The 27,034-nt window shown below is 61.0% G+C and overlaps 2 protein-coding genes across 7 annotated transcripts in view; one reads left to right on the top strand and one right to left on the bottom strand.

The window, feature by feature from the left end:
* Window positions 1-19,400, top strand: part of NPRL3 (NPR3 like, GATOR1 complex subunit) — a 32,129-nt gene extending 12,729 nt beyond the window's left edge. For 4 of the 6 annotated variants that reach the window (XM_061152385.1, XM_061152386.1, XM_061152388.1 and 1 more), the window contains 10 exons: window positions 3,493-3,646; window positions 4,814-4,895; window positions 9,358-9,552; window positions 10,384-10,521; window positions 11,575-11,731; window positions 15,191-15,297; window positions 15,691-15,820; window positions 17,298-17,487; window positions 18,125-18,317; window positions 18,712-19,400. In XM_061152385.1, coding sequence (XP_061008368.1) covers window positions 3,493-3,646; window positions 4,814-4,895; window positions 9,358-9,552; window positions 10,384-10,521; window positions 11,575-11,731; window positions 15,191-15,297; window positions 15,691-15,820; window positions 17,298-17,487; window positions 18,125-18,317; window positions 18,712-18,877 — 1,512 coding nt within the window. In that variant the 3' untranslated portion in view covers window positions 18,878-19,400. Of the gene's footprint in view, window positions 1-2,550; window positions 3,379-3,492; window positions 3,647-4,813; window positions 4,896-9,357; window positions 9,553-10,383; window positions 10,522-11,574; window positions 11,732-15,190; window positions 15,298-15,690; window positions 15,821-17,297; window positions 17,488-18,124; window positions 18,318-18,711 lie in introns of those variants that run through there. The other 2 variants (XM_061152389.1, XM_061152387.1) reach the window with 2 other exon arrangements.
* MPG (N-methylpurine DNA glycosylase) lies at window positions 19,334-26,587 on the bottom strand. Its single transcript, XM_061152391.1, has 4 exons — window positions 26,464-26,587; window positions 24,330-24,563; window positions 21,785-21,989; window positions 19,334-19,785 (listed from the first exon to the last, which is right to left on the bottom strand). Exons 1-4 carry the CDS (start codon window positions 26,485-26,487, stop codon window positions 19,361-19,363), a joined length of 888 nt encoding a protein of 295 aa, XP_061008374.1. The 5' UTR covers window positions 26,488-26,587; the 3' UTR covers window positions 19,334-19,360.
* Window positions 26,588-27,034: the final 447 nt, after the last annotated feature.

The following is a 27,034-nucleotide window of genomic DNA, read 5'->3' as shown; positions in this document are numbered from 1 at the left end:
TTCACTAGTTAGAGGAAATTTCTTCTCGGTAAAGCTGTTAAAGGGCTTCCCAGGTGGCTTAGTAGTAAAGAACCACCTGCCAGGTTCGATCCCTGTTTCAGAAAGATCCCCTAGAGGAGGAAATGGTAACCTACTCCGGTATTCTTGCTGGGAGAATCCTATAGACAGAGGAGCCTGGTGGGCTACAGTCCATGGGGTCCCAAAGAGTCGGACTCGACTGAGCACAGCACAAAGCTGTCAGAATACAAGGGATCTCAATAAGCATAAGAAGCACTCTGGGTAAGGACTGGCTGGTTTTACGAAGGAACTTTGAAATCTAGGAGACCTGTGCTCAGTTAGATGTGGCACTCCTCCACCACCAGATTTCACCAGAGAGTCCAGTCGTTCTTTCTGGTTGGGCACACGTGAGCTGCAGGTGGCTTTCGTACAGAAGTGTCGGAGAGAGAATGACTGTATCTTGGTGACAAGGAGCAGGCACTGTGCTCTGTTCCCTGCATGGTGGCGGGAGTGATTCCAGCAGGAGAGGACCTCCCACCTCAGCTGCCTTCTGAGTCTCAGGGTGTTTTTCCCACAAGGCTTTTTTGATCTCACTGAAGAGCTCAGAATCAAAATAATGCTGGAGAAAAGCTTTCTCCATTCTGAAGGGAGCTGCATTCTCAAAACTGCCCCCCTGCTGATCAGTGGAGAGCTGCCAGTTAGACACAGTGGTCTCTGCTGGTGACTGTGGGGCTGGAGGTGCCCAGAGGGGAGTGTTGCTTTCTGCTTCGTGCACTTGGGCAGCGTGTGCTCGTTCAGTGTCTTTTTATTATTTATATCATTATATAATGCAAACATCCCCAGAGAGAATTCAGGGAAGTTAAAGACAAACCAAAACCAGACCAGTGCTGTCTACCCGTCAACTCTGATAGCCCCTGACGGGTGGGGGTGTGAGGAGCTGCTGCGGCTCCACCCTGGACGTTGCAGGCAGGCCCTCCTCTCTGGGAGCATCGGCATGTGATAGCTGAGTGTGTGACTCCCCTGGGCGCGGCAGTCAGGGAAAAAGGCAGATTTTAAAGTGTATGGGGATTTTTATAATAAGCAGGCTGGAGATAATCCTGCTGTCCAGTGGTCGGAGAACAGTTAGACAGGGTGGGGGTTTATACACTGGCGTGTTCTGTGGCCACTGCAGGTGAGAGTGGGGGTGAGGCCAGACCCTGGAGCGAGCAGGTGGGTCCCTCCCAGGTTAAAGCTGCAGGAAACGGTAGCGTAGGAGTTCAGAGTAGAGAGGCCGTGATGTGAGCAGTGGGAGGGATTGAACATAAGGTAAAGAGTGGACAGGTTTCATTTCCTCTTTTCTGTAGTCATACAAAAATGTACACTCTTTTTGCTTTGAAGTTTTTAGCATGCCCTGGGCTCGCGACATTAGACTGATGACCCTTGTGCCCCTGTCTCAGGTCCCACGGCTGCTGCCTCTGCCCCTGGCTCCTCTGCCCGACCCTGTTGCTCGACTGAGGAGGACAGGTCTCAGAGCGCCTGTATGCTCACCCCTACATACTTCAGGAAGTGTCTCTGAGAGGGAACAGCTGTTGTACACCATACCTGACAGAACAGCTAGTGTCTGGTTTGTGGAAACATGTCCCAGTCATCGCAGCGTTTTTTCCCGTTGGCCTGTCTGAACTGGAGTGAAAACCAGAAGCCAGCCCACAAAAGCGCGGGGGGTTGTGTGCCCAGCCTCTAACGCTCCCCTCCTCTCCATCTAGAGCTCTCTCTCCTTTACCCTGTGGACAGATCCACAGTCAGGCCCGCTTCTGTGCAGACAGTCTCTGTGTCTCCTGCCAACTGGACATCTGCTCTGAGGGCCTGGCTGTGTTTGGTGGGAGTTCCAGGGGTGAGACAGTCTCACCGGCGATGCCCTGTGCGTCATGCTGCTTCACATCATGTCTACAGGGAGGGCGTGTTTCTCAGCGCTCCACACGGGGCCAGCGCCTCCTCGGTGGTCACCTTCTTGGTGTACCCCATGTTGCCGGGGCTCTCCAGACACCTGGAACCAGGCCCGGCCTTGCAGCCAGTTGGGACACCTAGGCACACTCGTACGTGTGGGCCTCGTCCAGAGGTGTGAGTGAGCGGCCCTGGGCACCCGACTTGAGGCACTGTCTTGCCCCAGCCAGTAGGTGTGTGCTGGGGGGTCAGGGAGTAACCATGTGCCCAGGTCACTTTCCTCTCTCTGCTTTGCTGGGAGGAGGACTTTTACACATATTTTTCTAAAACCTAAGGCAAAATATTTTGATTTGAGGTACTTGTGTACACACTTAACCCAGACCTTCTATCCCATGACCTTCCGGGGACCCTTGAGGGGCCCTCCTGGATGTGGGGAGGGCTGCAGTCTGCAGGGGGTCGCGGTGTGGACCTAGCCCTCAGCCCTTCCCTCCCCGCACAGGTGTGCTGCCACGGGTGAGTTCTGCTTGTGAATGTGGATCTGCTAGGAGCTAGAGTGTCTCCAGCTCCAGGTGATGAAGGTGTTTACTTTGTCTAGGTCAAGGTTTGGCCCAGGAGCCTGGCTGTGGACCTTTGCTGAGGGCCGTGCCTGCAGATAAACAGGAGGGGAGGCCAAGTGGAGGCTCTAATCGGGGCCACCACTTGTCCCCCTCCTCCCACCTCCACCCCGAGATGACTCAGCCTCCCTGTCGGCTCCTGGGGCGCTGAGTCATGGCGGGCGGTTATCAGCTCTGGGAGCATCTTCACAGACCTCACAGCTGCCTGCCCCACCTTTGGCCTGGGCGGGTGCACAGGCCTGGCCTGGCTGTGGCCCCCGATAGGTGCCAGAATTAGCAGAGGGGTGCAGAGGGATGTGCGGGGGCCTGGTGCCTGCTGACCTGTTGGCCAGCTCTCAGGAAGAGCGCTTCCTCTGAGGACAGAGGTCTTCACTGCGCAGTGGGCCTAATGCTGTGCCTTACGCTCCGTCCCTGTTGTTACTTGTGTGACTGTGACCGAGCTCTCACACAGCTGGTCCTTTGCAGACCAGCGCACAGCCACTCCCTGGAGACCGTAGACACCCCGGGGGCTCTGCTCTCCCTAGGCTCACTCTGAGCGCTTGACCTGTGGGCTGATGGGTGAGGGAGGGGCCCTTGTTCTTCCTCAGACGGGAGCCTGTGACCTTGGGTCCCCCTGCACGTGGTGGCGGGGTCTGGGCCTTCCACTGTGTCACTGGGCTGCCCCTGCCAGGCCTGGAGTGCATTGCTGAACATCCCCCGCCTCCCTGGACACGCTGGCCTGGGGCCCTGAGTACGGGACCCTCTCTCACTTGTTAGAAGCGCCTGCATGCCTGTCCCTCCCCACTGGGGACGCCACAGGGCTGTCTGTGCTGCCGTGCGGGCAGCAGCTCCATGCCCACCGTGGAACGTGAGCAGACCGGCATTGCTGGGAGAGGCCCTCGAGGGGACCCGGGACAGGACACCCAGAGAGGGCTCTTTCACGGTCTCAGCGATGCTGCGTGTCCTCCTGGGTGCCCTGCAGGCCCACGCGGACCCGTCGGTGATCAGCTGTCTGCACACTCTCTCCCGCCGCATCGCCACCGTGCTACAGCACGAGGAGCGCCGCTGCCAGTACCTCACGCGGGAGGCCAAGCTGATCCTGGCGCTGCAGGACGAGGTGTCCGCCATGGCTGACGGTGAGCGCGCTGGCGGCTTCTCCAGGCCGGGGCCCTTAGGCCTTGATGTGGAAGCTGGTGGGCTCTGTGCTGGACTGAGCATGCCCTGGGCGCACAGCAAGACCCTTGAAGGTCACAGCGAGACCCAGGCTCCCGAACTGATGCTCTGGGAGTGGGTCCCCAGCCCAAAATGCCCCCCTCCCCCCAAACCCCCGAATGATGGCTCTTCGCGCAGGTCAGATACCACCCTGGTCCTGCTGGGCAGTCTCCCTGGGGTGGGGGGCATGCAGAAGGGCAGCGTCGAGCTGGAAGGAGGCCACTTCTTTGCTTTCAGCAGAATTGACAGGGAGCCCAATTGAGCTGTCAGCTGACCAGTTGTTAAAACTAATATCTGCTGATAGATCCGCTTGAGGCTTTGGTGCACTGTCAGCATTTCAGAGCTGAGAGATGCCCACCTCTGTCACAGGCTTTGCACCTCTGTCTTCTCAGGTCAGCATCTCCATAGCAGAAGAGAAAACCAGGACTACATTTGCCAGTGAACTTGGGCTAATTTTAGCTATAAGTAAAAGTACACGTGAATGTGCCACTTGGAAAAGTTTGTTTTTGATGTTTGACAGTTGTCCAAATGTGTATGTATTTATTTTCCCCAGTTATGTACTATTAATAATAATAATCCAAAAGTTTTATCTTTTAAAAACATTCTTTAGAGTTTGTGACTTTTTCACCAGAGTTTTTAAAAGTTCACTGTAAGTACATATATTTTTTATTAGATGTTACATGAGGCCCGTACCTGCAGAGTCAGGTGGGGCCAGCAGTCAGGGGAAATCCAGACACTGTATGCAGACGGTGGAGTGGACTAGCAGGCGACGTCCTGATGTTTGGTGTGTTAAGTGTTAGTCGCTCAGTCTTGCCTGACTCTGTGACCCCATGGACTGCAGCCCAGCAGGCTCCTCTGTCCATGAGATTTTCCAGGCAAGGATACTAGAGTGGGTTGCCATTTCCTTCTCCAGGGGATCTTCCCAACGCAGGGATCGAACCTGGGTCTCCTGCACTGCAGGCAGAGTCTTTACTGACTGAGCTACAGGGGAAACAGTCACTTAAAGTTCTTCTTAGCCTAAACTTGCCATCTGGCCTGTGTGAGCTCTGTGCTATGCAGGCTCTGAGTCCCCTGTGTTGCAATTCTTGCAGCAAATGACGGGCCTCAGTCCCCATTCCATCACATCCTGCCCAAGTGCAAGCTGGCCAGGGACCTCAAGGACGCTTACGACAGGTAAGACGAGTGGCCTGCTGCCCAGGGCCTCCGCAAGGCGGGTGCCGTTTCCCTGCTCTGCCTGAGATGGGAGGGAGGGCGGGAAGGTGCCTGACTGGGACGGCACCTCCAGACCTTGCTCTGACTAGAAAATGGACCTGAAAAAAGCTGTGTGTGGGCCTAGAAGGCAGGGTGACGCTGACAGCACAGCGCATACCGCGCTCCAGGCCCGCCTTCTTCAGGCGAGGTCACTGTGGCCCCCGCACCCAGGAGGAGACTGAGGCTCGGGGTCTCGGGCTGGGTTGGCCCTGCTCCCCACCACTAGCTCTAGGGTCTTGGGGACTTGGGGCACTGAGTGTGTGGGGCAGCAGGCAGTGGAGACGTGGCGGGAACCCCAGCTCAGCACCAGCTCTTACGTGTGGACAAGCAAGGCACTCTTCTTCTTTGTAAAGTGTGTCCATGGGGCTTTGACCACTGTTCCCTGGCCCTGGGTCTGCGGGACCCCAGTCCTAGGTGGGGAGTGGGGGTCAGGGGCCGTCTGCCTGAGTGCCGCTGGCTGGCAGCTTCTGTTCTGCACCTGGCCAGCGGGCTCACCTGGGGCCTCTTGGGGCTGGGGGACCTGCGTGTTGCTGGATAGGGGGTGTGAGGGGCACTCCCCCCTCACCTCCCCTTGCCGCCAGCTTCCCTGCCCTACGCCCTCCCTGCCCCCCGGCCTCCTCCATCCAGGAGACCGTGTTCCCTGCTGGAGGCGGGCTTGGCCTGAGAGCTGTGGCCAGCGCACCCTCGGAGATGGTGGTTTGTCCACATCCTTTCCCTTTTCCATGTAAGTTTCCTTTCCCCATGAATTCTCCTCTTTTTTTGCCCCACGGTGGGGCTTGTGATGGCTTAACTCCCCACCAGGGATTGAACCCGGGCCCCCTGCAGTGGGAGCGTGGAGTCCTAACCACTGGGCTGCCAGAGAGTTCCCCCCTCCTTTTTTTAATGTTAATTTTTTTTCTGATTTCACCAATATTATGTATTTATTATAGACATACGGAAGTATAAAGAAAACCGTCTGTAATCCCATGTGCAGTGATAATCACTATAATGTTTTGGTAATTGCCCTTTTTAATTTAGCTTAAGACTTTGAGGAGGTCCCCGTCTCTGTCAGGTCTGAAAGTCAGAGCACTGAGCTGCTTTCCCCTGAGACCCTTGCCAGGTCCTGTGCCGGTGGCAGGACGTGACAGGTGGCTCCATGCTGTGTGCCCGTCACGGCACGGAGCACGGGAGGGTGAGCCCGGCGCATACCGCCTGTGCGGCTGCCCTGCACCTCTCACCTCCGTGTGCAACTCAGACATCTGTCTGTTGGTAAATAAGGACTGCCTTCTCTGCTGCCCAGCTGCCTGCCGCCTCCTTGGGGCTTCATGGGCTCCAGCTTTTGCTGCTGAAGGACATGCAGCTTAGCCGTGTGTGTGTTTTTTGCGGGTGGCCGTGCATCCCTGAGAGAAATGCCTAAGTGGCTACTCAGCCAGATATTTATGTCATGGAGGTACTGCCCTCTGTGGCTGCGTCTGCCCACCTGTCAGCAGCAGCTGAATTTGGCACACAGGGTCTTGTGAGTTTTTTGGTTCTGCCGACCACGATGCGTGGCGGATGGTGTCCCAGCTCAGCCGATATGAACGCAGGTGTGCATGTCTTCACCTGTGGTGCACCCCTGTTCCCTTCTCTGTGAACGCTCTGCTCTGGCCCTGTTTCCTCCTGGGGGCGCAGGTGCCTTTAGGTGGGAGGGAGAGCTGTCCTTGGGGATGCACGGTGTGGCTGCTGTTTCCGTGTCTATTTCGATGAGCTCTGGGTATCAGAGGACATCAGAGCAGCGTCCCTTGAAACTGCACGGTAGATCCAGGCCAGTGTGGGCTTATAGTAAAAAGCAATCCAGAGCCAGACTGTATGTTTCTGAGCAAACAATGAGCTGTGAATTCTTAGGCTTGAACTGTGTTGGGATGCTGAAGGGAACCGGGCCCTTGAGAGTTGACCGCTGCTTTTGCGGTCTGCTGGACGGGCCGAGCCCGGAGCTGGGGCAGCCTGGCGCCCTCTAGTGGCAGCAGTTCCAAGGACAGGAGTCAGCACTTCAGCAAGAGCAGCTCCTGGGTCCCCCATTCAGCCCTTTGCCTCCGTCCTGAACCCAGACGACCCCCACCCTGTTTCCAGGCCCCACTCTTGAGTCTTGGGTCCCGCCCAGTGCTTCTCCCCTTGGAATGCCAGGCCATCCGTGTCCTCCCCTGTCCCCTGCCTGTTGACAACAGCAGCTCTGACCCAGCGGGAACGCTGTGAGGGTCTGGACTGGCCCACCCTGCTCCTGCAGGGTGGGCTGCACCAAGGGGCAGGAAGGCAGGTGGTAGGGAGCATGCAGACCTTTCTCGGTGGAAGCTCGCCGGCAGGCCCCGGGAAGGGCTTTCTCAGAGCAGAAGCAAGAGGCCTGAAGCTGAGGTCTGGTGGAGGTTTGAGGCTGGGCCGGGACTTTGCACAGGGGCGTTCTGGATCGAGTGCTCTGACTGCAGTCCGGCGTGTGGTGTGGCCTTGAGGCCCTGTGCGCCAGGACCTCTGCTGCTGTGAGCCGCGGAGCCCACCACTGCTTGCCCAGCACCTATGTCTCCCCGTGTAGCTTGGTGACTTCAGCGACAGCATCCGCCGCGGTTGGGGATGGCCCCTGGCCGTCTGTGCTCAGCATGTGGATCCCGTGGTGGGGCTTGAAGAAGTGTTTGCCAAGCAGTTCCTGGCCTATGGGCAATGCTGGGGGTGCTGGGGACTCTGCCCTGCTCATCGCTGCCTGTCCAGGGCAGGGCTGGGCCCATAGACTTGCCCACGAATATCCTAGGAATTTCAGTCCTTTCCACAAAGTGCACCTGTGTTGGAAAGTTCAGTGTTGGCTTTTAGGAGCCCACCTAGTCCTCTTGGGTCATGTGCAGTGTTGTCCCTCTGTGTGTTGTGTTTGGGACCAGAGGGTGCAGGGCTGGCTTCAGAGGTCTCTGGTCTGGGCAGGGAGAAGGGTGATTGGTACAAGCCCACAGGAGGACGTTAGGTTAGGGACTGAAATTCGGATGCTGAGATGTGAGGTGGGGGATGAGCTTGCATCCTGTGGCGTCTGGGATGTGAAAGATAAGAGCTTGTTGAAAGGCCAGTGTGATCTCCTTGGGTCTCGGGCTCTGGGGGGGCATCTATCTCATGTCGCAGGCGGGGCGGGGTCTCAGAGCTGCAGTCCAGTGTGTGGCGTGGCCTTATCCGTGTGAGGGGCCAGATAAGCCTCACACGGGCACAGTGTTTTCCTCAGTGTCCCCACCAAACCGTTAGCTGCCCTGAGGATACAAGGACGAGCTGCTCAGGACCCTTTTCGGGCCCACCCTCTACCCTGCCAGTGCTCAGTCGCGCGGTCCTGTCCAACTCTTTGTGACCCCATCGACTGGGACCCCAGGATGCTGCACAGGCCTTGACCGCTTGTCTGCCTGGTACCAGATTGGCACCTCTGCTGATCCCCATGAGGCCCCAGGCCACACCTGCCCCTGCCCCCCCTCCGCGTCCCTTTTCTCACCACTCTCTCCGGCTTCTTGTGTTCACATAGTTTGTTTACAATTCCCTGTGTCTTTCCTGGCACGGCTGAGTGGGATCCCCCAGATGCAGACTGTAAATTGTGCACCAAGAGCCTGCACCAGTGCCTGGGGCCTCCTCCTGCGCCCGGTGGCTCAGCAGCTTGCACACGGCATCGCTGGGCTCCTGGAGGAGCCCACTTGGCTACATTTGAAAAGAGGAATCTCAGTGTTTCCTGTGACTCTGGTGTTGCAGCAGCTACCTTGTGCCATGTCCTAGAGGGGAGCTCAGAGATAGGAAGACTTTGGTTCTGAGTCCACTGCCTTTCTGAGCAGGTGTGACGTGAACTCAGCCACAGCTTGTGGCCCCCCTGCAGCTGGGGGCCTGAGACCCTCTCTCATCCTTCAAGGAGGACGGCTGGGGACAGGGAAGCCCCAGGAGAGGGCCTGGTCCTCCAGGTGCCCCGGCCGCAGCACAGGAGGGAGCAACGCTGGGGCTGGCAGGAGTCCTGGGGGCAGCTGAGGTCACAGGCGTGCTCCGTGTTCTTCCCGTGGTTCCTCTCCCTGGTGCCCGTTCCCTACTGGAGACAACAAGGATTGATTTTTACATTTGAAACTGCTGCCCGTGGATTCCGCACAGCTCTCTGGGCAGGGCTGTGGGGACTGTAAGAACAGCCTGTGGATGCGGGGTGGGGGCCACGGCTGCCCCTAGCACCCAGACGCCTGAGTCTGTGCCTGAGAGCCCCAAGGCCTGAGTGCCAGCAGCGCAGGCTGGAGCGTGGCCGGAAGGGGGCCGGGCAGTGGGCACAGGCCCCACGCCCTCCTCTGTTTGCTCCTTCTCTGGGCCGGGTCAGGGCCTCAGCTTTGTTCCTGAGAGATGGCGGCCCAGAGGGTCTCATTCTCAGGCCTTCTCCTCCCTCCAGGCGGGAAGTGCTCTCAGTGTCCCTGCCTGTTGCTGGCCGTGCGGTAAGCACCGCATCTTGTGAATTCTGGTTGCGAAACAGCATTGACCGTGGACAGGAGGGCCTGCTGCTGTCCCGTGCGCAGGACAGATGGGAACTCGGAGCCGCCCGCAGGGCCGGGGCCAGGGCCGGCTTGGGGCTCCCCCAACTGAGAAGGTGGGCCTTGAGTTAAGACCTGTAGGCAGGGAGGAGCCCTGGTGCCCGAGGGAGAGCGTGTGGCCAGGGCAAGTCCACGAGCTTGCAGAGCAGCAGGGCGGCCTGTCCCGCTGGACTCTCCAGTGGGAGGACACAGGGTCGGCAAGAGTGGGCAGGCCCCACAGGGCTCTGGCACTTTGGGGTCTTAGCTGGGACTGCTGAGGTGGGACCCCTGGGGGTCTGCGTAGGGAGGGCGGACTGAGGGGGCCAGAGTGGAGCAGGTGTGCACTTTAGAGTCAGACACAGAGTCGCTGTGTTTGGCCTGAGCAAGGCTGGGGAGACAGGTGCCAAAGGCCCGAGCCGGGGCTGGCGTGGCTGCTGGCTGTGGAGCTCCTGCAGGGCTGAGGCATCTGCAGGGGCGGGCTCCTCCCTTGGGATGTCTGTGTGCCAGCACTGCCACCGTTCCCTCCCCCTCCCCTCCACTGCTCCCCCTTCCTCATCCGCTCATCTCTCCCTTTTGGTGACGGGCCCTGCCCTGCCCAGCCGCCCACCATGTGCAGAGGAAGCCCTGGGACGCCCAGGTGCGTTGAGCCTCCAGGGCAGAGATCTGAGAGACTTCCCTGATCCCTTGCCTCTGGTTGGACTGCAGATTCCAAGGCTGGCCAGAAAGGCAACTTTTGTGTGTGTTCCTAATACATCATTTTCTTCTCTTAACCCTACTGAGGTATGGGGTAGGATGCTTTCTTGTCCGGGAAGCCTCCCTGCAGTGTACTTGTGGGCTGGGCGGAGGTGCCCTCAGGTGGGTATGCAAGGTTGGTCGCGTGTGCAAGGCTGGGGGCCCTCTCTCTGCAGCTTGTGCACGTCTGGTGTGGTGCGGCTCCACGTCAACAGCTGGCTGGAGGTGAGCTTCTGCCTGCCCCACAAGATCCACTACGCAGCCAGCAGCCTTATCCCGCCAGAGGCCATCGAGCGCAGCCTGAAGGCCATCCGGTGAGTGCCAGCCCCACGCCCGCCCGCCGGCCCTTCTCTCCTGTGGGTCCTCTTCCTGCCACAGAAACTGGCGGGTGGGGCTCTGCTCTTTGTAAACACATGTTTTTGTGTCCAGTTTTGTCCAGGAGTGACCACCATCCCCAGCGCACCCCCAGAGCCTCTCGGCACCACCTGGCCGAGCGGGGCTTTGTGCTGCAGCCCCAGCCTGGGGCCTGGGCAGGGCTGTGGGCCATGCCTCACGGCCAGCAGCGAGCCTGACCCTCAGAGGGCTGTGTCTTTACGGTGTTACTCCCGGGGTCTCTGCTTGAACCAGAACTTGTGGGATCTGTTTGTCCATTTCACTGATTTCCTGCAAGGAAACCACAGAGCCCAGTCTTCTGCCTTCCCCTCCCCCACCAAGTTCTCTGTCTCCTTAAATGTCTTTTAACCAGAAAAAGAGATCTGGGCATGGAACAGCAGATGTTTCGATGACAGAAAGCAGAGCACTGTCTTCCTCCCTCACCCAGGCCCCCGCCTGTCCGTGCCCTTCCTCCTGGGCTTCCTTCCCAGCGTTGTGTCTAGTAGTTCTGTTCATAGTCTGAAGTGGGGATTTCGCTTTTCCCATGTGTTGTGTGCTGTGCTTTGCAACCCCACGGACTTTCGCCCACCAGGCTCCCCTGTCCATGGGATTCTCCAGGCAAGAATACTAGAGTGGGTTGCCATGCCCTTCTCCAGGGGATCTTCCCGACCCAGGGATCAAACTCAGGTCTCCTGCATTGCAGACGGATTCCTTACCATCTGAGCCACCAGGAAAGCCCTATTTGGGACTGTTTCCTTGGGAAGGGCTGACTCATTTCTCAGTCAGCCCGTGTTTGCAGGCAGTCCCAGAAGTGGGATGGAGCCGGGTCATCAGGGCTCCTGCAGTTCTTTCTGCTGGCAGCAGTGATCCTCGCAGGTTTCTAAAGGCCTCAGGGCACAACCCTGTCTTCCAGTCCCTCCCGCGGCCTCTTCTCCAGGTGCCCACCCCGAGAGTCCGGGGCTGCTTGTCCCGCTGACTGTTTCTCTGCCCTGCAGCCCGTACCACGCCCTGCTGCTGCTCAGCGATGAGAAGTCCCTGCTGAGTGAGCTCCCCGTTGATTGCTCCCCGGCCCTGGTGCGCGTGATCAAGACCACGTCCGCTGTGAAGAACCTGCAGCAGCTGGCCCAGGACGCAGACCTGGCCTTGCTGCAGGTACCTCTGGGGGGCCTGGGGAGATACCCTAGGTGGGTAGGATGGGCAGTGGGGGGCGGCTGGACGTGTCACAGGAGGCACCTCAAGCTGCCTCCCGAGGGCCATTAGACCAGCTGATAGCCGCTGCACGGCCTGCCACAAGTGATGGATCTGGAGTCAGACCGGCCTCTGGGCTGTAGGCCTGACTTCCTTCTGAGTGTCTGTATTGTGGTGGGGGTGCTGGGCTGTGGCAGAGAGGAGTGAGGCCTTCATGCTGCCGGGTGACCAGACTTGGCTCCTGTGGGAGCGTGCAGAGCAGGACCACACCCTGTGGCGTGCGGGCCTGTGTTCTGTGCGAGGGGCCATCTCCCGCCAAGTCACGTGCCTGGGGGCTGCCCTTTCTGATCAGATGGCGGCCCCTCCTCTTTGGCCATAGATCTGGTGGAACAGTGGGCAGGGCTTAGAGTGAGGAAAAGCATAGGAAGAAGCTGGAGGCTGGGGCAGGGGGCGCCTCCAGTGACAGCCTGAGGGGGACCCTGGGTCTGGAATGGGGCAGCACGTGGCCACCAGGGGGCAGCGGAGCCCGGGCCAGGGGCCACGGCTCCTGCGGAAGCTGGGACAGAGCTTTCTCAGGGCCCCGTGAGGCACCTCCAGGGGGCCCGCGGTCTTTGCTCCTCAGCACATTCATTGTTGTTGTTTGGTCGCTAAGTCATGTCCAACTCTTAGCAACCCCGTGGACGGCAACACGCCTTTGTCCTCCACTATCTCCCAGAGTTTGCTCAAATTCATGGCCATCAAGTCAATGATGCCATCCAACCATCTCATCTTCTGTCATCCCCTTCTCCTTTTGCCTTCAATTTTTCCCAGCATCAGCGTCTTTTCCAATGAATTGGCTCTTCGCGTCACTTGGTCAAAGTATTGGAGCTTCAGCATCAGTCCTTCCAATGAACATTCAGGGTTGATTTTCTTTAGGATTGACTGGTTTGATCTCCTTGCAGTCCAAGGGACTCTCAAGAGTCTTCTCCAGCACCACAGTTCGAAAGCATCAATTCTTTGGTGCTCAGCCATTATGGCCCAATTCTCACATCTGCACATGACTACTGGAAAAACCATAACTTTGACTATATGGACCTTTGTTGGCAAAGTGATGCCTCTGCTTTTTAATATGCTGTCTAGGTTTGTCATAACTTTCCTTTCAAGGAGCAAACGTCTTTTAATTTATGGCTGCAGTCATCGTCCAGAGTGATTTTCTAGCCTGGGAAAATAAAATCTGTACTTTTCCCACATTTTCCCCATCTGTTTGCTATGAAATGATAGGACTGGATGCCATGATCTTAGTTTTTTTAATGTTGAGTTTTAAGCCAGCTTTTTCCACTTTCCTCTCACCCTCATCAAGAGGCCCTTTAGTTCCTCTTGGCTTTCTGCCATTAGGGTGGTATTATCTGCATATCTCAGGTTATTGATTTTTCTCCCACAATCTTGATTCCAGCTTGTCCTTCATCCAGCCTGGCATTTCGCATGATGTACTCTAGACATCAATAAATAAGCAGGGTGACAATATACAGCCTTGATGTACTTCTTTCCCAGTTTTGAACCAGTCCCTTGTTCCATGTCTGACTCTAACCGTTGCTTCTTGACCTACTCTTTAAGAATTCCCATCTCTTTAAGAATCTTCCATGGAGATGGGAACATTAGTACAGTAGGGGAGCTTGTTCACCAGGCCTGACTCTCATGCCATTTCCCCCGCAAAGCAGCCTTTTGGGATTCTGTTGTCTAGAATCCTTCCCCCATCTTCACCCCCTGAGCTGTGTCCACCCCATGTGTGAATGTTTATTGACCTGTGCCTGGTGTCTCACATGGGGTCCTGGACTGCCTTCCTAGCACCCAGGAGACACAAGCCTCGGAGGCGCTGGCTGCGGTGTGTGCAGCGCTGTGCGGCGTCCTGACCGGTGCTGCTGAGGGCAGATGTTGTGTGTGTGTAGCTCTGAGGGGCCCTCTCTGCTCCTGCGGCTGCCCGACAGGGGCCTGTGTGGACGCGCCTCCCCCTGGCCACCGGTGCCCCACACAGAGCTCTGATGATGTCCCTTCTGTCTCTCCCTGGCCGTGGCCTTGCCATGGGGCCCCTTGCCGTCCACTTCCTCGCCCCTCTACACTGAACCTGGTGCGGATCGGGGTTTGCCGCTGGTGTGGTCACGCAGGGCCCAGCCCCGGGGGTGGACTGTGCTGGCCCCTGGCACTGCTGCTTCCTTCAGCAAGCGGCCCCGCGGGGGCCCCGTGGTGGGAGGCTGGCGAGCCCGGCTGGAGCCCCTGCACGGATGTCAGAGAATGTCAGCCTCAGGTGTGAGTGTCATCAGGTGATTCGAAGGTTTTTGTCATGCTGAAACTAATATATTCTTTCTTATAAAAGTTCAAATATCACACAAATTATACACACAGAGTAAGTGTCCACAATCCCATATCTCAGCAGTAACCACAGTAGATTCCTCCAACTCTTCTTTATACACGTTAACACATAATCTTTGAATAACAAAATTAGGATTATACTTACGTTACTTGTGAACAGTGGCCTCCTAGACCTCTGCGTCCTAATGTGAGTGGGACTTTCCTTATGTGGGACTTTGCAGATGGAATTAACACTCTTGAGATGGGGCAATGATCCTGGATGATCTGGGTGGGCCCTCGTGAAAGGGAGGCGGGTGGAGAGGCTTTGACTACAGAAGAGGAGGCGGGAGGTGACCTGCAGAAGAGGTGACCGTGGAGGCCAAGGTGGGAGGCATGGTCTCACCTCACCTCACGCCAGGAAGAGCAGCTTGTATCTTGGAGGCAAAGATCAGTGTCCCTGCCAATAGCCTGACTCCAGCCCAGTGCCCCCAATTTCAGGTTTCTAGCCTCGAGTGGGTGCTCTGGCTGCAGGGAGAGGGGATGTGGACCCGCTGGGTGAAGTTGGTGGCAGAGACGGAGGGGAAGTGAGTCTGTTTCCTTTAAAGCCACTGTCACTGGGACTTGGGGTGAGAGGGAGGGTCAGCAGTGGGACTGAAACATCCTTTGTGTTTGAGTTGGGGTCACTGGAGGTGTCTGCTGAGACGAGATGGGGGTGTTTTGGTGCTGTGCCCGCAGGCACTTGGCTGTGGTGGTCAGGGTGAGCACTGCCTAGTGCCGTGGTCTCACCCTGGCCCTCCCTCCTGGCGCTGTGGTCTGTCTGTGGGCCATACTGATGTCTTGAGAGCCCAGGGCAGCAGGACAGAGGGAGGTTCTCCAGGGATGAGTGAGGGGTGGGGGTGGGTGCAGTGACCCCTTATCCACTGTCCTGGTGGGCTAGGGGCCGGCCTCTGCCAGGAGGAGCAGCCAAGATCCTCGCGCAGCTGCGTTGACCTCGTCCTGGCTGCCCCAGGCGTCCATGTCCGTGCCAGCCGGGACAGCTCAGGGACCGGTGGTGGAAGGGTCGGCCTCCCAGCACTGTCCTCCGCCCCCTCCCTGCAGGTTTTCCAGCTTGCAGCCCACCTGGTGTACTGGGGCAAGGCCATCGTCATCTACCCGCTGTGTGAGAACAATGTCTACATGCTGTCTCCCAACGCCAGCGTGTGTCTGTGAGTCCCTCTGGCTGCCAGGGCCCCCAGGTGGTGCTTCCAGCTCAGCCAGGACCGTGTCCCAGTTCTGGCCTCGTCCCGCTCCTCCAGCGCCACCCAGGCCTGTGCTGCTCTGCACTTGCAGCCTCTGGGAAAGGTCTGCGCCTGCCCATGCCTGCTGGCCAGTGGGCCCCACACAGGGCGCCTGCTGGGAGGTCAGGAGCCTGGGTACTGACGTGGAGGCTCACAGGGGCTGCGGTGTGGGGAAGGCATCTGGGCTCTGTCCTCACTTCACCCTTCTGGCCCCCTCACTGCACTGGGCCCCCTCCTGCCCAGCGCGGGCTCGAGGCGAGGACGCAGATGCCTGACCGAGGGGAGGCCTCTCGAGCTCAGGGATCCTCACCCCATCCCCAGGTATTCCCCGCTCGCCGAGCAGTTCTCACGCCAATTTCCATCTCACGACCTGCCATCTGTCCTTGCAAAGTTCTCCTTGCCTGTCTCCTTGTCAGAATTCAGGAACCCCCTGGCCCCCCCTGTGCAGGAGGTGAGTCTTGGGAGCTGGGGGACCCCAGGGACCAGCCACTTGGCTTTGGTCCCCGATTGATCCCAGGCCCGCAGAGTTGCTGCGCCCGGAGCCTGGGTTGGGGGCGGTGCTTGCGGCGTAGGTGGTACCTACCCTGCCAGGAGCCGACTGCCTGGCTAGGCTGCCTGCTGGCACTTGGGCAGTGCCAGCCCGTCTGTGCACGGAGCCCTGTCTGCCCGTGGCAGGCAGTTCTCAGGGTCACGGTGGAGCTAAGAGGTCAGTGGGCAGGAGATCGTGACCACTCCTAGGACGACAGAGCCACCTGGGGGTCCTAGAATCGGGGACACAGGGTTTTGTTTTGCTGAGCCTGGGCCCTGCCCTCCCACTCCCTCTCCTGCCTGCCAGGGTCCCGGTGGCCACGGGGTCTGTGGGTATAAGTCTGAGCTCACAGACCCCCAGGATTTTCACGTCTGGGGCCTGGACAGGACGGGCCTGGGTCTGGGTCAGGGTGGTGAGGGGCTGGCAGGGGTGTGGGTGTGGTGTGGTGGCCACCAGGGAGGGGCGAGGCGTGGGGAATGAGGCAGCGAGTTGTGTGTTTGCAGCAGGACTGAGTGCGGCCTGGGTCCCAGAGCCAGGCCTCGCCCCTCCCCCACTCCAGCCTGCGCCCTGGGGCCTGGGGGAGAGCCAGGTGGGACAGACGGCGGAGACCGGCTGGTGTTTCCAAGGCTTTGTCTTCAAAGTGAATTGTAACAAGTGCCGGGGCTGGTAGGCGAAGCCAGTGCTTAAAAGCAGCCCTTTCCTCCTGAAGTTCTGAGTGCAGAGAAGGGACCGTGTCAGTCACCATCTGGCCCTCCCGGGGTGGGGTGTGGTCTGCTCCAACCCCAGGCTGGAGGTTGGTCTCTTGGTCCCTTCACTTAGATGCTGAGCATGACTGTTCTAAATGCTGTCGTTCACGGCCAACATTGGTTCCCAGGGAACAGTGCCAGGTTGTGCCAGCTGAATAGAAGGCACACTGTGTGCATCCTCCCCCTCCCCAGTGGTCCAGATGGCCGGTGGCTTTTCTTAGCTTGAGGGGAGCTGGTTCTGATTCTGCTGGGTCCTGGGTGAGGCCGCCTGCCTCCCTAACTCCCGCTTCAGGCCCTGAATGTGTGCAGGTGCTGACGGGGTCTCTTGAAGTATTTACAGTCCTTTTCCATTTTCCTTGCTGTGACTGGTCACACATGCTCACGGTACACCCGTGTGCCCATGCCTGCCCACCCCTCCCACCAAGGAACCCCAGCAACAGGAAGGTGGCATGTGGGTTTGAGGACATGGATGCCCCCACACGGGGGTCCCTGTCCCCGGCAGGCTTTCCAGTCAACCCAGGGGAGGACTTTCTGCTCTCAGGGTGCAGGCCATGGGCAGGGTCCCCACAGAGCCCACAGGCTGGGAGAGGCAGCCCAGCACGGTCCTGCCGGCTCTGGGCGCCCCCTCTGACTTCTGGGCGCTCCGCCTGCAGACGCAGCTTGTCCAGATGGTGGTGTGGCTGCTGCAGCGCCGGCTCCTCGTGCAGCTGCACACCTACGTCTGCCTGATGGCCGCGCCCAGCGAGGACGAGCCCCGCCCCCGCGAGGACGACGCGCCCCTGGCCGCCAGGGTGGGCGGCCGCAGCCTCAGCACGCCCAACGCCCTCAGCTTTGGCTCCCCAAGTAGGACTTCCTGTCCCGGGCATCTGTCTGGGGAGGGAGGGGGGTGGGCACCCGGGCGCCCTTGGGAGAGGCGGGCGGCTGGGAGGCCAGACTTGGGCACCTGTGATTGACCACGACACGATCACAGGGCTGCACTCGAACCCCTGCTCACACCACCCTCTGGGCAGCTGTGTCCCCGCGTAGATGTCTCTTGCCCCGCTAGGCAGCTCTGCCTCGGGGGACGGAAGGTCCTCCCCTGCTTCCCTGAGGACGGGGCTCTGCCTTGCTGAGTCGGAGCAGCCTGGCCCAGTCTGGGGTTGGAGCAGACCACACCCCATCCCTGGAGGACCGTTGAAACCTGCAGCCCCAGGGCCTGTGTGGAGATGGTGACTGACACGGTCCCTTCTCTGCAGAGCCATTCGGCCAGTGTCCCCCTAAGGCAGCAGCCCTGAGCCCAGGTCCCCGGCTTGGGGATGACTGGCTGGCACCCTCTCAGGCTCAGTGCTGCCCCCAGCCTGCCCAGGGCCCTGTTAGTGGGAGGGGCTGGATGACCCTGGGGTTTGGGGCAGCTCCCTGAGGGCGTGGCAGTGAGCTCCCAGATGGGTGTGGGTGACTGCAGGGCCGGGGCCGCCGCTCCCTGACTGGTGCCGGTTCTCAGCCAGCAGCGACGACATGACCCTCACTAGCCCCAGCATGGACAACTCCAGCGCTGAGCTGCTCCCCAGCGGGGACTCGCCACTGAACAGGAGGATGACGGAGAGCCTGCTGGCCAGCCTGTCTGAGCACGAGCGGGCCGCCATCCTCAGCGTGCCTGCGGCCCAGAACCCGGAGGACCTCCGCATGTTTGCCAGGTGGGGCGGGGCCCCGTGTGGAGAGAGACGGGCAGCGGACCGCAGGGCTGCTGCCTGCATGTGGGACGACTCCTGGACCTCCTTCCGAGGCTGCTTGCCACGTCATCCTTGTAGGGCTGGGCAGGGATTGTCCCAGGACACTTGGCCTGGGGGTGGGGTGGGGCCTGAGGTCTGCACATCATGGGTGACATAGACTTGTCACCGTCAGCCCAGACCTGAGGGTATTGGGCATATGGTGTTCCGGGAGCATCAGGTTGTCAGCGGCCAAGCCTGCAGGCAAGACTCCCCCGAGCTGCAGCTACGGCTGCGCATCCACCCCTCCTCTGCTGAGGGGCCGTGGCGGGAGCGGGTCCCGCAGGCTGTCCTCACACCCTCCTGCCCCCACCCCCGGCAGGCTCCTGCACTACTTCCGCGGCCGCCACCACCTGGAGGAGATCATGTACAACGAGAACACGCGGCGCTCCCAGCTGCTGGCGCTCGTGGACAAGTTCCGCAGCGTGCTGGTGGTGACCACCCACGAGGACCCGGTCATCGCCGTCTTCCAGGCCCTGCTCACGTGAGCTGGGCGGGGGCACTGCCTCTCAGCCCTGGCTCTCTCCCCCTGCAGGGCCTTGCCCTCCTCATCTTTGTCTTCAGGACAGCCTCAGACGCCCTGGGCTGGGAAGGTGAAGCTCGAGGCAGGGGTGTGACCAGCATGCGGGCCTCTTGAGGGCTGCATGCCTCCCACACGGTTCTGCCTGGGTCCCTCACCACCCTGTCTGCCTGTGGGCACCCTCCCCAGCCCCACCCTCCCCACTGTCCTCTGTTGGCCTCCCGGAGGCTGTGGCCTAGCAGTCCCCTCCATGGCCATCTGAGGCACCAGGACCTGGCTCAGGACGTCCTGTGGGGAGTTGCTCTCTCTGCTTCCCATGGGGGTGCTTCTGCCAGGGTGGCCTCAGGCCTGAGAGAAGGTGGGCACAGTGGCCCTGGGTCCTCCCGGAGCAGAGCTGGCTGCCAGGGGGGCTCTGGCCAAGGTGCAAGGGACACTTTTCTAGAAACAGCGTTTATTTCGTTTGTAAACAATTAAAGTCCTTGTGGGAGCAGGCCGTGGCTCCAGCCTGTGTGTCCCGCTCCGCTGCCCTGTCCACCACGCTGACCCAGGGGCTGCCCCGCACATAGAAGCGCAGGGGCTTCTGGGCCCACTCGCCAGCCTGCCCTATGCCCACACGGGCTGCCACCACCACGGCCGGCTCACTGGGAGTGGGGGGGCCCTGCTCCAGCCACACAGACTCGTCCCTGGCCAGGTCACGCTGGTCGAAGCTCCTGTCGATGGCCAGGGCCTGGCACAGCTTGGAGGGGCCGTTGCAGAGCTCACGGTCTTTGAGGGCTCGTCCAGCAGTGCCTTTGCGGAGGGTGTGGCGAAGCTGCCGCATGGCCTCCAGGCCCCCCAGGGGCTCCAGCGCTCGGAGCAGGACACATGCCCCGTCCCCTGTGGGAGATGAAGCTTCCAGGCTGTGATCCTCCTACCCAAGGCCCGACCAGGGGGACACCTGTGCTCACTCTCTGCGCAGACCCTCTGCCTGCCACCCGTCCTGCTCACCTGTGCCTCCTATGGGCACCTCTGGCTGCCTGCCCACCAGCTGGGGAGGGAGCTCCCTGGCTTCCTCTGGTTTGCGTGACTGGCACTAACTGTAAGGTCGGTAGGCAATGGAAGCCCCAGAGATGGCCCCCCACAGACATGGTCCTCTCCACCAGGCCCTGGGGCCCCAACCATCTGCCCATGGGAGCAGCCCCCAGTGCACACGGGGTGCAGGTGAGCCCTACCCCATGACCCAGTGGGGAGAGGTGCCAATAGCCCCCCACCTCGGCCCCCCTCCCCCCCAGGCCACTGAGGGATGGCCGACACCCAGGGCCTGGGATTCCCCAGAGAAGACACCCTGTCCAGAGCCCTTGACCCCCAGCTGAGCACAGGGGTCCCTCTCTGGGCCTAGCATCTGCCCCGCCCGCTGGGATCTGAGGGGCTCAGCCCGACGCGTGGCCAGGCCAGTCCCTCCCGGGCCTGAGCCACACAGGGCTTCCCATCAGCACCCAGGAGCTGGCCTCCTGCACAGCCCGCAAGCCTTAACCAGCCACTTTTGAAAGCACGTCAGGATGGCCCGAGGGTGCCTAAGCCTGGGCTCTAGTCCCTTCGTGATTCCTGGGCCTGCCCTCACCAGCTGCACGGCTCCCTGTGGCTCCACCAAGAGCGCTGGGTGCCACCTGCACACAGGTCAGGGGCGCAGCTCATCCCTCCTCTCTGAGGACGCGTGTGAGTGCAGCCCCAGCTCTTCCCACCAGGCCTCCCCGTCCTCCCCCCCGGCCCCGCCCCTCACCTGCACCAGCTGCCCAGTCTCCGCCAGGCCCCAAGTCCCCGCAGGCACAGACCGGCCCAGCTGCCTCTGCCTCCCTCCTGGATGACGCCTGGCCCCGGCTGTCTGCACCCTGCAGTTTTCTGCTCCACCACCTCCCTCATCTGTCCGGTCTAACTGTACCCTGGAAAACGCCTTCCCTTCTCACCAACCGCAGCCTCTTGTCCAAGTGCAGTGTCCCCTCACATTAGGGGTTGGTTTTAATGCCAAAGAAAAGTTTGGTGACTGGAAGGTTCTCCAGGAGATAACAGGCCCCCCGGGGGGTCCCTATCACTCAGCTTCACACACCACCTGCCTTCTGTGGGGCCAGGTGCAGGGCCAGTCAGGGCTCTCCGCATCCTCCAGCCCGTGGCTTGCACTCAGCATCTGCAGCCGTCCACTCTGGGTGATCACAACTTGTACGTCACTGGGGTTCTCCAGTGTGACCGGCAGCCCTGACGTCCCCAAGTCTTCATCTTGGGACGGAGGCTCAGCAGACAGACGCTGGGACTGGCTGGCCAGAGTAGGCTGCCAGGCACTTCCTTCCCAGCACAGACCCCCCAGAAAACAGAGGTGGCTACCCACGAAGGACCTGATGGGTCCCTCAACGAGGGGGAGCTCTAGATCAGCCTCTCTCCGTTTGGCACCGCTGACCCCGGGGCCATGATTCTCTGTGGAGGTGGCCGTCCTGCGTGTTGTGAACGGTGCGCACCCTCCCTGACCCCTGCGCATGGGAAGCACAGCACCCAGGGCTCTGACGGCCGAGAACACCGGACGTTGCCTCACGTTCCCCACGGTGGCAGGGTCATCCCTGCTGAGGCCCCGTGACTGCCCACTGGCAAGGCTCCTGCCCGAGCCCAGTGCACCCCAAATCGATCGCACCGTTGTTTCCCCACAGTCAGCCCCTCCAAATCCTCCCTGGGCCAGCCGCGACACCAGCGGCCACCCGGGGGCTCCTGCACCTGCTTGCTCTGGGTTCAGGGCGACCTCAGTCCCACGGGCCCCCGGCGCCTCTGAGCCACTGGCAGTACAGCCAGGGCTGACACCGCAGCTTCGCTTCCAAGGTGCCCCTGGCTGACACCTGCCCCCGGTCCTCCTCACCTCGGCTGGAGACGTTCATGCAGAAATACATGCCATAGATGAGATACACGTAGAGGGTTCCGGGCTTCATGAACATGCTACAGTTGCGGGGGGTCTGCCGGCCGCCCCTTGAATGGGCAGCTTCATCCTCTGGCCCCAAGTATGCCTCAGTCTCCACAATGCGGCCGCGGAGCTCTGTGCCGTCATCCAGCCGTCGGACTAAGATCTGCTTGGGAGGAAGAAGGGTGCTCGTTCCCTGCTGATCGCCCACAGCCTGGACGCCCCTCCCCAGCTGGGGACGTCCTGGGTCGGCCCACGGTGCCCCCTATCCCGCTTGGCCGCCGGCCACAGGCCCTGCTCAGCGAGTGTCCCGTCCACAGGGCGCGGCCAGCCTGGGCCAGCCAGGGCCGGGGTGCGCTCAGCACCAGCTAGTCCTCGCGCCTCCTCTCATGGGGGCCTGCTCTCCCCGCCCAATGCCCCTGGACTTGACGCTTGGCCTGGGGCTGAGCGGTGTGACGGGCACAGGGCCCTGCCCGGGATTCCAGGGCCTGTGGAGCTCTCCACCTGGCCCAACTGCAAAGGGCTGTCGTGCTCAGCACCCACCCAGCCAGCTCTGAAAGCAGCAGGACCAGCTGCCCCACGGTGCCCCCAGCCTGGCCCCCAGACCTGGAGTCAGCATAGGCAGCGGGCCGGGGAGGTGGGCCTGGCGGTGGCTGCCTTGGACAGCACCCTGGGGCGGGGACTAGGTGGGGGACAGAGGCTGGCTGAGGACAGGACGAGGGTGGCTGTCAGGGGCTGTCCCCTAGGGCCAGCAGAGCACCAAGGAGAGCAGGCCTCAGGGGAGCCAGGGCCCTGAGGAGAGCTGGGCACGCCAGAGCTGGGCCCGCCCCGCCTGGAGCCCCTGTGCCTGACGCCTGCACCACGCGGCACCGTGGCATGGCCCTGGGAATGGCTGGCTGCTGCCATGTCTGCAGCCCCAGGTCTAACTCAATCAGGGTTCACGGTGGAGTCTCAGGGATGGCCACCTCCCCAGGACGTCCCCAGCACCTGCCTTGTCCTTAGGCCAGAGCAATCGATCGGATGGCCAGGCCACTGCCCCTTAACCCATGGAGCCCATTGTGTCTGGCCAGGGTCAGGAAACAGCCTGACAGTTTCCATGCCGCAGTGGGGTGGGCGGAGCCTCCCGCAGCCCTGTGCTCACAGTCTGCTCCTGCCCTGAATCTCAGGACCATCTCTCAGACAGCAGGTGTCGGCTGCCCCTCAGCCCCATCACAAACATCTCCTGCTTGCTGGTGGGGGTCCCAAGAGGACCCTTCTCAGACCACGAGGTGACAGAGTGGTCTGGGCTGTTCTGGCAACCTGTAGCTCCTTGTACTGACCTGCCTGAGGATGAGTGCATGACCCAAGCCTAGGATGGGCTCTAGGAAGGACATCCACTGGGAGGGTATGAGAAAGGTTCTCCTCCCGAAGGGGCATATGGGATAAGACCCTCCCTTCTCTGCTGGACCCTGCCCTGTCCACCCTCAGGCTCAAACGGGCATGACGGGAGCCCAGGGGGAGCCTGTGAGGGCCTGGGGTCCTCAACGGGACGCTGGACTCACCTGCCCCTGTGTCGCTTTGTGTGAGATCATAAACTCTCCTAACTCCATGTGCTTTCAGGACCTCTTGGCCCCTGCAGCTCAGAGCGTCCTCAGGGGAACAGACTGCTCCCTTCTTGACAAATGCACACTTGAGGTCACGCTCCACTAGCTTACGTTTTAGGATCTGTTCTTGGCATCAGTTTTCAAATAGCCACAGAAACTGACTCTCTTTGGCTATTTTAACCTAACGATAGGCTCACTAAAGGACATGATGTAGCCACAGAGCCTCCAGGATGACCAGAAAGCCACGGCTCGGGTTTGGCACCAGGACTGTAGCCCGATGGTGCTCCAGACAGATGTGGCACATGCTGCGTGCACACTGCCTGGAGCAGGCTTCCCCGTGGGCCCTGGGCATCTGGTGCCCACCCCAAGGGCCGGGGCTGCAGGGGCTGCCAGGAAGCCAGCCAGTGGTGAGGAAGAGGCTGTCGTCAGACCGTCACGATGCAGAACAGCCTGTGCGCCGTGGCCTCGGCTGCCGTGTGTATAAGGCGCTACACACACAGACCAACTCCAGCAGGGCAGTGGCTGTGCCAGGGGACAGGGCAGGCGACACAGGGCCAGCAGGGACGGTAGTCCTTGTGAGAAACCTGCCTGCCCTGCAGGCATCCCAGGCGCACCAGGGCCAGCACGCTCACGCCCCAAGTGGAAAGTCCGATGCTGCAGCTGCTGCCTCCTCACTCTCACTGCCCAGAGCAGGCAGGCACCCCAACAACCTTGGCATTCTTCTCAGTCGACCCTGCACCCAGCCCCTGCCCCAGGTGACTCAGGTGAAGCTCCTCAGGGCGTGTGTGGGCAAAGCTGCTGACTGCGTGAGGACACGCAGGGCCAAGTCAGGGACGTGAGCCCAGCGGGAAGAGGGCTGTGCCCACAGACGCTGCCCGGTGGTGACTCTTCATACGGAGGCCATGCTACTACATTTCCATTACCTGTCCGAGAAACGCCCGGGCCAGGGACACTGCGGGCTGGTCGAAAAATGCTGATCCCAGGCGAGCAGGATGGCCCTCTGGGCTTGAGAAATAGATGCTGCGTGTGGGGCCCAGGGTTGCGGGCGGCCCCAGGTGCAGCTCCTTGGGAGAAGGTTTCTGGGTCCCATCTGATGGGCTCTGATGCCGCCTGGCCTCCAATAGTCGCTGCTTTTTCTGCCGCATTGTGCAGGAAAGCTGAAATGGGAAAGGACAAAATCATCTGGGGAGGGCAGATGGTCGTTCAGTGAAGTCAGGAGCTCGAGGACTCATTCAACTGCCTGCCTGTCCACCTCCTCATCTGCAAAATGGGGGCAACCAGTTGCAGACAACGCCACACCTGACATGCTCTGCCCAGGCGGGGGCCCGGAGGCCTTGGGAGAGGACGGCACGTGAAGGCAGTGACAAGGCAGCCACTCTGCCCCGCGAGCTGTCTGTACACAGCACTTACGCAGCTCAGTGGCAGAGGGCTTCAGGGCCTGGGGAGGGGGCAGTGGCACCCAGGCCTGGGTCAGCGCTGGTCCCTGCTGACTGCCACTTGTCACACGGTCCCCAAGTGGACTTCTGAGCTTCTGAGCCCTTGGCACCCAACCCTGACCAGGAATTTTAAGTCAGCTGTGACCCTAGTGGGGCCTTGGCTGGGGAACAGACTGGGGGTCGAGTCATCCACACCCCTTCCCCACATCGGCAGGACTCCTGCTGTGCCTGACCCCTCCTGCAAGGGCCCAGAAGGCCTGACACCCCCGTGGGGGAGCACCAGGTCGCCGGTCTCCTCGGCTCAGGACACCCCTGATGAGTCCCCAGCTGTCCTGTGGCTCATGACTCAGGATGTCAGAATAAGGGGAAGTGAAGCAAAGCTGAGGTCCCAGGAGTGAGGAGGCTCCACCGAGACCAGCACACCATCTGCCTCCCAGCTGCTGCCGCAGGCCCAGGGACCTGACCACACACCCTCAGTCATGCTGGGACCAGCCAGTCTCCCAGGGAAGACGCAGGTGAGCACTGGGGCCAGGAGACCCTCCTCTGGGGTCGATTCCAGTGCCTCCCTGGCATGCGACCGACCCATTGTCTTTAACCTAAGTGCTGACACTGTATGTTGTCCGGAGCCACTGGTCAGCTGAGAATGGACGCTGATGTGACCGTGCCTGTGGCCCAGCCCGTCTTCCAAAACCGAGCGTGGGCTCGTGCTCCGGGACGCTGCAGCCCCACTCCTCAGCCCAGGTTTGGCTCCCGGCCTGCCCGAGGCTCCGGGGTGACTCTGGGTCTCTGCCCTGACCCACCCTGGGCAGTGGGGGCTCATACAGCTGCCCCGGGAGGGAGGCTCAGAGAGGCCTCGGTTCAGTCCCTCGGGCTGAGGAGTGGGGTGAACCTGCTGTTGCACCCAAGAGTGACAGCTGCCCCAGAAAGTGACCTAATGTCTGTGCCTGTTTCACCTGCAGAAAGGGAACCAACTGTCACACAGGGTGGTTCTGAGAATAAAACGGGAAGCCAGGGAAGTACTCAGCCAGCCTACAGCGAACACTCACTGATGTTAGGAAGAAACACCCTCACCAGAGCGCCTCTGGGCAAAACCTGGGGAGGAGGGTCTCTTGCCAGGCTGGGCCGCCCCAACGGAGGGCAGAAAACAGCCGCCTGGAAGGAGGCGCCCAAGACACCTGCCAGCCCTCCGTCAAAACCTGGGCGAACAGGGTCAGTTACAGGGAGACTGTTTATCCGTCTGGGACACGCACTGGAGGGAGCGGTGTGCGTAAGTAGCCTCTCGGGTCACGTCTGCGGCAGGCGGGCTCCGGGCAGGGGCCCTGTGAGCCGGGCCGTGTGCCCAGCACGTAACCAGGCAACCGGGCTCGGTCTCTCCTTCCTGGAGGCCTCGGGCTGGGCCTCGACCCTGCTGCTGGCAAATGAGGCGGCCGAGGGGGTCCGACCCCGCCGGGAGGGCTCATCTAGAGACTGCACACGCAGAGGGGCGGCCCGGGGGTCATGTTACTGGCTCCCGCTCAGGGCTCACCGCGGAGGAGCTGCGACTCCGGGGAGGGTCTCAGCCCAGAGCCTGTCCTTCGGCCGTGCGCCCCGGGAGGGACACGCTCCCGGGGCACGCACTCACCTGGGCCCCGCGACGCGTAGGCATCCGGCGGCTCCGCCACGGCTCTGGGGGTGAAGACCCGCCGGCGCGGAGCCCACCCGGAAGCCCCGCCCGGAAGCCCCGCCCGGCCCGGGGGTGGAGCCGGCGCCTGCGCGGAGGAGGGCGGAAAGCCGGCTGCGGGCGGGGGGAGCGGGGCGGGGGCCGGTACGGGTCCGCCTCGGCGGGGGTGGAGGCCGGCCTGGGGACCCAAGTTTCCCGCTGGCGCCCCTGCCTGGCGCCCCACCTCCCATCTTGGACGAAGCCCGCGGCTGCTGGAACGCTTGCGGTGTGAGGGGGAGCAGGCAGCTGGGGTGAAGGGGAGCCCCGGGCTCCTCACCTCTCCCAGTGGCATGCCCCCCCCCGCCGCCCCCGCCACACTTGCACCCTGCCCCACGCTTCCCCGCCGCAGCCGCGGAACGCACTCCTCCACCAGCTGGTGGTCAGACCTCCAAAAGGCCTGCTCTCTTAGGAGCCTTGACCTTGACTGGGCCCCGGCTGGAGGTGTGGTGGTTGTGGGGTGCACGTGGAGTGCGCCTGAGGGAGGGGGCATGGG

The sequence above is a fragment of the Dama dama genome, chromosome 10 (assembly GCF_033118175.1).
Source record: "Dama dama isolate Ldn47 chromosome 10, ASM3311817v1, whole genome shotgun sequence".
NCBI lineage: Eukaryota > Metazoa > Chordata > Mammalia > Artiodactyla > Cervidae > Dama > Dama dama.
The sequence above is the reverse complement of the archived record's forward strand: the minus strand, read 5'-3'. Positions and strand labels throughout refer to the sequence as shown.